Genomic DNA, 13093 nt, shown 5'->3' with positions numbered 1-13093 from the left:
TCTCTGAATTCTTGGAATTTTTTTTTCCAATTGAGGGTACAGCCTGACTATCCCCGATTTTCCTCTTCTCTACATAAACTAAAAGGAGGGAGTGATTACTGTCCAATATTCCTATCATTTTTATCCCCAATCACCAAGTACCTCACTGATAATGAATCAGATTAACATTTTTCTCTATTTTTGAGGGCTGAAATTATCATTAATACAAGTCAACAAATTATTAGCTGTTCTACTTTTGGCAAAAAGACAGCTTTAAACATGTCTGCATAACTAAAATTATTCATCACACCAAGAATGTGAATCCCTGTTCTATTTCCTCTTTCAAGTCAGGTGGTCTTAAGATACACTCTTATCATCAAACTGATTTTGTTTTTATGATCTTCACCTGAATGTGTTCTATCTGGTTCCTAGATTTCCTTACTAGTATACATTCTTAATATACAATGCTATCCTACAACCAGTTAGGGCACATGACATGGATAAAAAGCTAGCAAAGGAGTCTGAGCAATGAGTCTGAGTCACACAAAAAGGAAAATAAGAATAAAAAAGGTCCTAAAAATTCAGAAACAAGAGATTATTCAGAAAGAAAGCATGGCCAATTATATAAAATGCTAGAGTGAGGTCAAGAAGGATGAAGGGTAAGAGCCATTACATATGGCAATTAAGAGATCACTAATTCTACCTTCTGGGACCAAACACAAATGATAGTTATTTCACCACATAAACAATCCTTCAAAGAACTGAATACAACTAACATATCCTTCCTAACTCTTTGTTTCTTGTTCTTCAGCTTTTCCTCAATGACAAATTTTCATCCAACTTCAATTCAATCCTTGATCATCACAAATATGAATTCCTCCATATCAACTTCACAGTTTCCTTCCACATGTTATTCTTTTTATTTCTTTCTCTCATCTTGCTTCTCTCACAGTATCCCTCCAGAGAAAAAAAATGAACATTTTGCATTTATCTGTGTACATTTTCTCATCTCTCCTTCTCTACACCAGCAGAATATAAGCTTTCCAAGGCCAAGAATTATTTTTATTTTGTCTTTGTACCCCCAATATCTAGCATTGTGCTTGTTATATAATAGGTGCATAATTTTTTTAATTAATTGAATACCACAAATTAACAATGTCATATGAATATACCTATCTTCTAGTAGCCTTTTTAATAATAACTTTTTATATACTTTACAATTTACAAAGAATATCTACATATATTTTGCCTTTAATAAGTAATATTATATATAAGCTATAACATAATCATCTTTCCATTTTTAAAGCAGAGAATTCAATAATACTACTCTTCCCTCATCAGTTTTAATAGCTTATAGTACCCCTTATATATGTACATTTAATAGTCAATTTTTAGGAAAAAATATCTCTAGTGATTTTCATACCCTTTATATTATTCTGTGACTTCTATTTCGGACCTCAATTTCCTTTATGTAGAAAGAAAGTGCAGGTTTAGATTATATCAAAGATCATAAGTTGTGGTCCTCAAAGTGTAGTCCAAAAAATTATTGGGGTTTCTGAAAACCTTTCAGAGGGTCTACAAATTCAAAATTATTTTTTATTTCTAATATAGTAAATAGCTATAAATATAACCCAGGTAAACAAAAACTTTGAACAGATCCTTGATAGTTTTTTAACAACATGAAGATACTGAGAACAAAAACTTGAGAACCACTGAATACTATAGGTCCTCTATGATGCACTGTAGTTTTTTTATTCTGCCACTAGATGGTAGAAAGAAATAGAAAATAAGATCCAAGCTGCCAAAGCAGTTATCAAAACTTCAGGGGGAAAATGGACCTCAAAGCAAAATTCAAAAACCAAACTTTTTAATGGGGAAGAAATGGTACACAGCATGGTATAGTACTGGACTTTTTATCAGAAGAGACCGGATCTAAATCCCTTCTTAATAGTCATATGACTGTAGGCAAATCACATATAAAAATAGCTACCCCATATAGTTATTATGAGCATCAAATAAGAAATATAGATAAAGCACTCTGCAAGCTTTAAAGCATTATGTATATGAATATTGTTGCTATTGTTCTAAGACCTGACCATGTGACCAAGCGCTTACCAGCTCTTATTAGGTTAGTCTCTATAAGGACCTCTAGAGTTTCCAGCATATAAAGAGCACATGATTTCCTGTATGTCATGTCTATTCTTCACAGTCTACAGCCTCCGATTCTAATGTAGTCTTTAAAGGAGAATGAAGTAGTGTATGTTTCCATTTGAGAAAGTTACATTTTGAAGTTTAAGAAGCATTAATATTTAATTTTCTTTACTGTTTCCAATGTATAAATTTTTCTTCTGAATGTTGATTAAGAGTTTCTATTTTGAGTATGATTTTGTTATTGTTGTATACTAAAATGGTACACTGTGCAGTCATAAGAATTCTTGATTTGAAAGTAGTTTCTTACCTTTCTACTCAATGTTCTTCAAAAGAAATAGAATATTTCATATTTTTCAGAGGTGAAAAAGTATAACAAGAGGAAACTTTTAAAATTCACATTACTGGGAAAGCCTTCCCTCCGATAAAAATTCAAAATCAGTAGTAACATAATTTTAAAGCCACTTTTTAAAAATGCAGCTATTCAAAACATTTATTTCTTAAGTCTAAGAAAATTCAAGTAGATGTTCAGTTGGTTGTCAGATAACCTGAGGATTCTTACCTAATAGTGAGATCCAAAAGTCTGATTTTATGTCTCTTAATTATAACTATAAATGGTAGTAATAACATTAGAATGTATGTATGAGGTTTGGGTATCTCATTATGGAATAGAAGTAACTCTGGATTCACAAAGGTTAATGTCAAAAGTGACAGATCCTACCAAGCGGGAAAGCTTTCAAGAATACTGTTGCTCAAAAGCCAACTGAATGAAGTTCTGAGACTGTGACTGTATAAGTGATAAATTTCAGTCACAGGAACTAACAAAAACTGTCCACTATAAATATAAAAGAGTTGTGATCACTATCAACAAAGAGAGTGACCATACCAACAAAATCACAAATCCTTCAAGTAATGAAAGCAAATATAATATTGCCATGTGTAATAAGAGTATCTTGAATATACATAAAAAGTATCTCTAAGTGTCTCAAAGTTACAGCTTTACATTAGAAACTAGATAAATCCAACATAGGTTAGTCATCATGCTATAACATCTCAAATTGATGCATAATAAAGATGATAATTAAATCATTTGAGAAAACCAGGAAAATCAAATTGCAAATAGTTTAGTGACCAACAATGAGAGAATGTCAAAAAAAATAAATTGACCAAATTAGGGATTTACTCCATAGTTTCTAAACAATACCAAAGTATTTTCAAATGTTTCTCCTCTCTCAGCATTTTTTCCCATTGCGGGAGGTGAATAGCATTCTTTATTCTTTTTCTATTAAACACCATTAAGACAAGATAGTAACCTCATTCCTTAGCAAGCTCCGAAATTTCTTATCTAGAAAACTCTACATGAAGGAGAAACAAATATTTGAAAAGAGATATAAAAGGTGAGACACACACACACACATACACACACACACAATGATTTTTCCTGACAAAATATATTTATTTCCCTTCATGTATATGCATCACATATAGATTGAAAAATAGTAATTGAGCTGCCTTCTTTTCTCTTTATTTCTTACAAGCGACTAAGATTCTTTCCTCTAAAGCCAAGCTTTGCTTCTTGCCCATTGTGAGATTATATGTGATCATCCTCTGGCTATAAACAACTCTAATTAGAAATCTTCTCTTTTCGAAACTTCTGAGAAAAAAACTCAGAGAATTCCTTTTCTCTACCTAACATAACTTTTTTTTATAAATGGTTTGTTTAGAGAAAGGGATAAACTGATGAGAAGTGTTTGTTTCTTTCCATTTGTCTAGTTGCTGAGGAGATTTTGTAAACTCTGCCGAACCCACAACGATTCAGATTTTTTTTTTTAGGTGCATGAGAGGGTTTTGTTTAATATCTCAAGTGTTTTTGCATACATTGAAAAAACTCTTGGTCATTTCAGCCTGCAACTGAAAAATAATAGTGCAAAGATTTTTTTTTTTGATGTTAGCCATCATGATTCAGACCTTCAAGGCTAGAATACAGAAGGGAAGAGCAATAAGAAATAGGAGAGGCTGAGATACAGCTCAACTAAAGATTCAGTCAAGCAGGTTTGGCATGGGTCTTTCAGCTTGGTGAGATGTTGCATTCATCCACGGCAAGCCTGGTTAAATCTGACTCCCTGCTCAGCTGAGCTCTGGTCCAAGTTCTTTGATATAGCTGTGTTAAACAGGCCTTTGAAGTAAATAGGGGTCATGAAATGAGCACTAAAATGTTTATTCAAACAATCCTCTTGTCTGAATTCCTTTAGCAAAGCTACCCCTGTCCTTGAACCGTGGATCTAAGGGTAGGGAAAATAATCAGAATTTTGAACCTACATTTGTGCATTGTAACTGAGATCTATAGCCCTCTCTGAAGCAAGAAACAACACAGATGCAAATTGCAAACTGCCCAAGTTGACTATTAATAAATTTTTCATGATTCCTGAATAGACAGGAGAAAGAGGAAATCAATATTCAAGATTTCCAACCTTCCTTGATGCTCCGCAGAGCCCAACCCACAGTACCACTTTTTGATTAGCCATTCTAGGTAGTGTAAATCCACATATACAATTTCTGAAAAACTAAGCTAGACCAAAAAAAAAAAAAAAAAAAACCACCACCACCACCACCACCACCACCACCACCACCAACAACAACAACAACAACAACAACAACAACAACAACAAAAACCTAAACTGGCAGGCAAGAACTTAAACTTAAATTTTATTACTCTTTTTGAAGTATACTCACTATGATCAGAGAAGTAATTCTATAAAATTTCTAGATATATAAAAGGCTAGGAAAATTAGCAAATAAGAAGAGGGCTAGCAGATTTTTATGAACTTACAAAGATTCTCCCTATTTCTCAAAGTCCTTAATTTTCATTCCTTGCTTCCACTCCCACCCCAGAGTTTACTATATACATGATCTAGTGAATTTGGTTTACTTCCCCAGCAGAGTGAGGGGCTCTCTGCCACCTATACTACTGTCCATCAATCTCAATTCTAATCAATCAAAATTACACTGATGAAATGCTTATATGCTCATAATATGCTTACACTAGTTATGGCACTATCATATAAATCCAATGTATAATCATTTACGCTATCCTCCCTCCACCCCCATCCTCCCAGCAATTTCTTCCAAAACAAAATTAGGAGGGATTCAGACAATCTTTACTCACATTTGCTCTGTGATCTTAGGAATTGTTCTAATATTTCTAATTCAAGAAGGGAGACTGGGGAATAGGGATGTGATGATTCATTTTGCCATCCTACCCCCTTCAGATTTATCTAACCAGGGTTTCTCAGCTTTATGCTTATCTTGTCAAATATCAAATCACTTATTGTCTCTTTTTCCTGAAAGTAATCTCACCACAAACTGACTCTGAAATTAAAAACCCATTTTCTCATTAAACATTCACTACCTCTCAAATGTTAAACTGAATAATACAAATTTAAGTGTTATAGAAATTCAAAAAAGAGAGAAATGAATGTATAATAATAGTCCAGAAAGGCACCATAAAGAGGATAGATTCTGAGACTCAGATTTACCATTGGCTCTTAAACCAGTTTCCTTTTCTAACTTTTCTGTCTTAATGGCACTACTGTTTTCCCAGTAATTCAAGCCTGAAGTCTGGGTCACTTTTGCTCCTTCTTCTTCATCCACTTATCTAGTCTGTCTTTAATTCATCTCTTCCTCCCATTTCCATTGTCTTTATCTTATCAATCCTCTAGTCCTCTCCAGGTCTACTGCAACAGACTCTTTAACAAATCTCTGTCTCTGGTTTCTAAATACTATTTTCCTGTAGTATTTAGATCTTCCCAAAAGATTCCAATTTCATCATGTCACTCTCTTGCTCACCACATTGCCTACAAAGTATAAACTTCTCAGTCAAATATAAAAAATAATTAAAAATTTAAAATTACAATATTGCCACATTTCTATTTATTCAATTTCATCTCTCACTACTCCCCAATACAAAATCTTCCATTGGCAAATGTTCCTTCCCAAATGTTATCTATCCTTCAAGTCTAGAACTTCCTTGAGCATATTCCTGATCACTAATTCATATTAGTCTCCCCATTAATTGAACAAGTATTCCACTTATTGTCTGTATTGCTCATTCTGGCACTAAATTGCATTCTATTTTGCATTATTTTTCTAATACTGTGTGACTATAATGTATCTGGATCATAACTTTCATTTGGAGATGCCTTTTCTTCTCAATCATATTGTAAAATGTATATCTTGTGCTTCTTCAGTTTTCTTTTGGAACAGAGCAAATTGCAATGAATATATTAATAAATATTTGAATGAATTAACTAGGATCAAAGGAAAAGCAAAAAAATTGAAAGGATAATCAAACTGCAAAGATAATCAATCAAGTATTTATGAAGAAACTACTTTGTCACTGGTACTGAACTAAGCAAGATACTCCAGGCACCAAGGAAAGAAGCAGCATGAACAAAGTTGAAAATACCAAAATAACTTTGATACAGAGGAGGTAGGCCTAATATGGGTTCCAACTACAGAATAAAAAATATTATTTTTTCACTCTTTCCTGAGCTTTTGGACTCCCCATCCTTATCTCAGCTACCAGTGACCTTCTGTCTAGTATCAAATATGATAAATTACACTTAGGAACCAATGTTAAAAAATGATTAGAGTCCACATTTGAAAGCAAATTTTTAAACCCTCTTTTTATCTCGCAAAAAATGATTGAGGCTAATTCATTGCAGATATTGTTACTTATACAAAAATCTATCATCAACCAACTAACCACCTTCTTTAAGACATCCTGAATGTTTTTAGACCTTCTCCCACACCAGTAAGGCAACAAACCTGATCATGCTGGATTGAGATTGTGATGTCCTATATCATTATGTCTTTGCCATCTTTATCATCCTGATGTCTGTTGAAGTAGTCCTTAAATTTAAAAACTACTTTATTAAGTCATCTGAGGCTTTCTAAAGGCACCAACATTTTTCATTCCTTCAATAAACATTCCTGACTGCCTCTTTTTTGTGTCACACTGCGGGGTACATTATTGGGAATACAAAATATAAGCTATCTTCCCAGCTCAAGGCAATACACATAAATAAATTAATTAAAAACAGCATAAGCACATCAAACAAGGCAGGATACCAAAAAAATATTATATGAGGATACAATGTGCAATGTGCAAGGAAAGGAGATTCTCCCAATGTATCAGAGAAGTATCAAGAGGGAGATATCAAGAAAAGCTTGAAAGAGGAATGCCCTTTGAGCTGAGCCTTAGGAAACTAATATATATGTATGTATATGAAATGATGTATGGGGGGGCATGCCATGAAAAGAACAAATAAATGTGTGAAGCAGCAAAGTGTGGGATCTGTTTGGGGAATAATTTATTTAATTTGGCTGTAGCATTCCTATAAAGAGGTAGTAGGAAACAAACTGGAAAGGTAAGTTGAGCCAAACTGACGTTCAATGGCAGAATAAGGAGTTTTTAAGTTTTGTATGTACTGTGCACTCCATTGAAACTGACTACTGACTATTTCACAAACTCATTCCAGTTCCTACCTCCAGGAAGCCCCCTTCCCAATTCTTCCTAGAATGCTCTCTTCCCCATTTTTCTTCTTTCACAATCCTTCTCTTCCTTCAGGTCTCAACTCAAGTGCCATCACCTCTGTGTTGTAATCACTAATCTTACAGTTAATTGTACTTCATTTCTCTCCTCTAATTTTACTAGCACACTTCTTCTGGATCTCTACTTCTTATACAAATCTATAGAGTATTTTTTTTTCATTTACCCAATAGAAATAAATTTCTTGAATATAAGCAGTGTCATTTGTTTTCATCTTTGTATTCCAAAGTACTTAATTCAGTGTATACCACACACAAGAAGATACTTGAAAAGGGCACTCAGCTGGCATCATCTAGGAAAATGAGTTTTCTAAAAAGTAAAGTTCAACCTAGGTTTTGTTCAAATTATTGCAAGTTCTGAAAGGAGTCAAAATGGATTTGTTTTACTGATAGTTTTTATTTTAGTATCAGATGGAAGGAACAAAGGCTAATGATGTTTCCTACTAATGAAGGGTACTGATTTTTAACAATCAAGTCCCTAAATAATACTGCTCAAGAATTTTCATTATTTTCCACTACTTCTATATAAAATTAAAATGCCTAAATCAATAAGAGATTACAAACCTTTTACATCTGGTCTCTCTCTACCTTTCCAACTTCCTCTCCCTTACTAGCCTAAAAAGCAGCTAACTCAGAGGTAACTCAGTTTAAAGCCAAGGTTCTAGAATCCAGCCTCTGATAGTTAGTTGTAATGACCCTGAACAAATCACCTAATCTCTGTTTGCCTTAATCCACTGAAGAAGGAAATAGCTAACTATTCCAATATCTTTGCCAAGAAAACCCCATTGACAGCTTGGTTCACAGGATCATAAAGAGTTGGGACACAATTAAATGACTCAACAACATCAACAGTAGTCTAGATGTTTCATGAAAGCTATGTATGCTGTCTACTCAATTCAATCAGTGTTGGGGGAGTGGAGAGGAAGAGATACAAAAACCACAATATAATGATAACATATTATTTAATACTTTCAGGGAAAACAAATGAGTCCTTGACTTCAAGGAGTTTACAATCTGGTTAGAAAGATAAGAAAGGCAAAAACTAACAATACTAGTATTTTTCTAGTGTGTTTTACATTATTCCTCCCCATGCAGTCTCCATTCCAACCAAACTAGTCTACTCTTTTTTCCCCTTTGAACAGACCTGAAGTGGGCCAAGTGGAAGATTATCACTCCTTGCAAAACAAGGAGTGTGCAACACACACACACACACACACTCCACACCCTTAAATTTATTTTATTTGTATTTTGTTTTTTCTTGTTGTTATTGTTGTTTGTTTGTTTGTTTTATTTTAGGACCTGGTGGATTATTTAAGAGTTCATTCACATAGTGCTGTTTATGCTACATCTATGTCTCTACCTATAGCAGAGCAAATAATCAGGTCTATGAAATCTCTCATGGGACTAGATGGAACAACAAATGGTAAGACAACAAATATAGATAGATCATATTTACTGGCAGAGCTATTTCTGTCGTTCTTGCACCTGGACAAAGTTGAACCATGTAGAATATGTACCTATATTTTATTTGTGCTTTGTTATGAAATAGTTAACATTAGATGAACTTCTGTAAATCAGATTGTTTTAAATGAACCATACAAGACAGCAATTTAACAGATCTGGAGTAAATAATCCCATTTAAATTAGGAGATTTTATTTTATATTCCACATTACATATGTGTGTGTTTTCATTTTTTTAAAATATGGCATGCCTGTTGGTTACTTTTTATCTTTTAAGATGCAGCTCCATATTGCTTGCTCTATTAAGCCCTAGAGAGGAAGACAGTACATAGGAAGAATTATTACCCCCTTAAAAAATATCGGTAGTCAAAGAAGAAAAGCACAATAATACACTAAACATATAGTTTACAATTTCACTGCTCCACTAAGGTTTTCATTTGATGTAATCAAACGTGCATAGTACAGTATTATAAGATCTTAATTTTTCCAAATGTCTACTTTATTTTAAATTGAAGGGAGGAATGAAGAACATAGGTTGGGTATCCTTTTGTTACTTTCTCTTTTCTGCTTAGAAAATTAACTTATTAACTAACTTAAAGGATAAAATTAGCCAAAACTAAAAGGACTGCACTACTGCCCTTCCATTGCTATCTTAAGGGATCTGAGGAGACTAGCATTAAAGCCTTCATCTTTGGCTCATTCTGCTGTTCAACTGTAATCGAAGCCTGAAAAGCTTTGTTTCATCCCGAGTTTGGAGAGTGATTTGCCAGATCTGTTTCTTGATGAATGTCTTTACTTTAATCTGCAATGCAAAGCCATCGGCTTCAAAGACAGGCAAGCAACAAGAATAAGGTCAATGTTTCTTTGATGCCATGGTTCAAAGATGAAATAGCAGTGCCACTAAAATGACAGTGTTTATGCAAAAACAGCCACCCTTCACTCCCTAAGCTAGGCTGGCGAGGAGTTAATGCATAGACTGAAGGACTGCAGACAAACAATGTAGAACATATGCACTGTAGTCCCTTTTTCATCTCCTGTGTATAATACTTTACAGAATTAAATGAACTCAGAGAGAAGACTTGATTTTTCATCCTAACAAATGTTGGGTGGCCTCTAAGAGCATGCAAAACAATAATTCCTTGAGGATAGGGTCTCTATCTCATATCTATTTAATACTATCACACCCCCCCAGGTCTAGCATAATGCTATATAAATATATGCTCATTAGATGCAAATCAAAAACACTTTTTTGTCCAACGAAATCTCATAAGATATAATTCATATGTTAGCTAGGACTAAACAAAATGACAGAGAAATAGAATAAATACTAAGCCATTGTATGAAACATGAATACAGTCACCATGATTCAGTAAATCAACTCTTCATACCAACTCAAATTGGATTTCCCAGAGATAAATCAAACTAAAATTGTCCAAAATGGAACTATATACCTCCCAAAACTCACCCTTCTTTCAAATTTCCCTATTTCTGTCTAAGGCACCACCATTCTTTAAGTCTTCTTGATTCAGAAATTCTTCATTGTTCCTCATTTTCCTTATGCAATCATTACTACATCTTTTCATTTCTAAGTCCTCAACATCTCTCACATTTGACCTTTCTCAAATAACCAGCATTTTTTACCAGGCCCTTACATCTCCAGATCATTATTATAGCCTCCCAATTGGTCTACCTGTCTGAAGCATCCACAAACGCTACTTCATCCTTCACACAGCTCTCAAAATAATTTTATAGAAATGCAGATCTGACCATGTCACTCCCTTCATCAATAAAGGGAATTCCTATTGTCTCTAGGAAAAAAATATGAATTCCACTGTTAAGTTTTTAAAGCAATTCACAACCTATACCCAATCAATTTTTGTAGATTTACTGAATACCTCCTCATTCCCATATTCTCCTTTTCTACCAAACTGACCTTTCTGTCACTCACAAACAGTGCTGTTATTATTACTCCTCTCCCTTCTCTTTAACTTTGCTCCATTAAAACTCTTTTTGAGTAGGAATTGTTTCATTTTTTTGTGTATTTGCATTACCAGTACATACAGAACATACCAGTTCAAACAAAAATACTTATTTGAACTTATTCCTTTCACTATCAGATAAACCTACTTTCTACACTGCCTCCACCACTTTCTGTGCTGTTTGTATGCTAATTCTACTGTATTTTCTGAAATTTCTACTTGTAAATCCAGGTAAACCAAAATCCATACAGTTCCTTCTTGGTCCTGAAAGGCAGTCTGGACTAATCATATGCTAATCAAGGACTAATTAAGTCCTAAATATTCATCATTTGTCTCATTTATCACCTAGGTTGAGGTATGAAATTAAGGTTTATTTGAAATGCAACCTATCTGCAAAAATAAAAAGATGAAATAAGTTGTATATAAAAGTACTGTTTCACCATCCATAACACAACATGAGAATTAAGGCTTGCACATACACAAAAAAATGTAATTTTGTTTTAATTATTATATTCAAGTAAAGCTTTTCTAAACTGCCTTAAATTTTCCATTTGGCCAGCTTTCCCATTCCTATCTTTAGGTGTTCTAAGCCTTTTCTTCTCTCTTCAGTCTCTCCAAATTTCCACCACTCCCTCTGTCATCAGATGTCTTCATTTTCTAATTTACTGGGAAAAAAAATACATATTATATGCCATAACATTCCTCATCTACCTTATTCTATAACTTAAATCTGTCTATATGATCAACCTTGACAATCTTGACAAACCTTGACAAGACAATTTCTGCCTTGATTCTGGTCTCTGAAAAAGAAATGAACTTTCTTGTCAAAGTCAACATCTATTTATTACCCTCTTCTTTTTCAACAAACTTAAAAGGTTACCAATGATCTCTTAACTGCTAAATCTATGATCTTTGAGGATGCATCTTCCATAACCTCCCTTGAACTCTCTGCAGCTTTTGGTACTGTTGACCACCCATCTTTCTTGGAAATACTTTCCATAAAATATGCTATCTCCTATCTATCGGACTACTCTTTAGTCTCCCTTGCTGCCTGATCTTCCATCTCCTGATTCTACATAGTAACTACTTTTACCTAGTAAAAGTAATACCTAGAGCTCTTTCTTGAACCCTATTTACTTTTGTCTCTATACATTCTTCACTGAAATTCTAATTACTACTTGTAGGTTTAATTATCAGCTATACAGATAACTCCCAAATTCATATCTCCAATCCCAATTTCTCTCCTAAACCCTAGTTTTACACCATCAATATAGCCTAATAGATATCTCCTTTAGAATGTAGCATATGCATTTTAAATTGAACATTCCCCAAACAACTCACGTTTTTATTTATGAAGCACTGTGCTAAGCATTGGAAAGAATTTATTTTCCTACCCTCACATTTTGAAAACTGTTAGTTCAAATCCCCCTGTATTCCTCTTGAGGATTCCTTATTCTATCAGTTAATATAGGTTTTCACCAACTTCAAAGTAAATCTTTAATCTTTTTTCTCTTCACTTCTCATATTCAATCAGTTGCCAAATTTTGTCAATGCTAGTTCAAAATCTCATAGATGCCCTCTTCTCTTGCAGTAGCTACCATGCTACATCCCCCTTTTCCTACCTGAATTATTCTTATAATCTCTTTACTGATTTTCTTGCTTATGATCTTTCCTCTTCCCAAACCACCTTCCATTCAGCTGCCAAAATAATTCTCCTACAGCACAGGTCTGATTACATCATGGCTAATATAAACTATTCATCGATTTCCAGTTGTCTATATAACACATACTAATTTCTAAGTCTTCCATGTTCTGGCTCCAATCTCCTTTTCCAATCTTGTTTCCTACAATTCTCCTTTATGAACTCTATATTATAACCAATCTGCATTACTTGCTGATCTTAGAAATGGTTACTT

General features: G+C 33.8%; 1 protein-coding gene across 1 annotated transcript in view; it reads left to right on the top strand.

Annotated features, from left to right (window-relative positions):
• The window catches only part of SPTLC3 (serine palmitoyltransferase long chain base subunit 3), a 188834-nt gene that overhangs the window by 133170 nt on the left and 42571 nt on the right, over positions 1-13093 (top strand). Inside the window, exon 9 of the mRNA XM_003758184.3 lies at positions 9034-9160. Coding sequence (XP_003758232.1) covers positions 9034-9160 — 127 coding nt within the window. The remainder of the gene's footprint in view (positions 1-9033; positions 9161-13093) is intronic.

The sequence above is a fragment of the Sarcophilus harrisii genome, chromosome 2, assembly GCF_902635505.1.
Source record: "Sarcophilus harrisii chromosome 2, mSarHar1.11, whole genome shotgun sequence".
Classification (NCBI taxonomy): domain Eukaryota; kingdom Metazoa; phylum Chordata; class Mammalia; order Dasyuromorphia; family Dasyuridae; genus Sarcophilus; species Sarcophilus harrisii.
The sequence above is the reverse complement of the archived record's forward strand: the minus strand, read 5'-3'. Positions and strand labels throughout refer to the sequence as shown.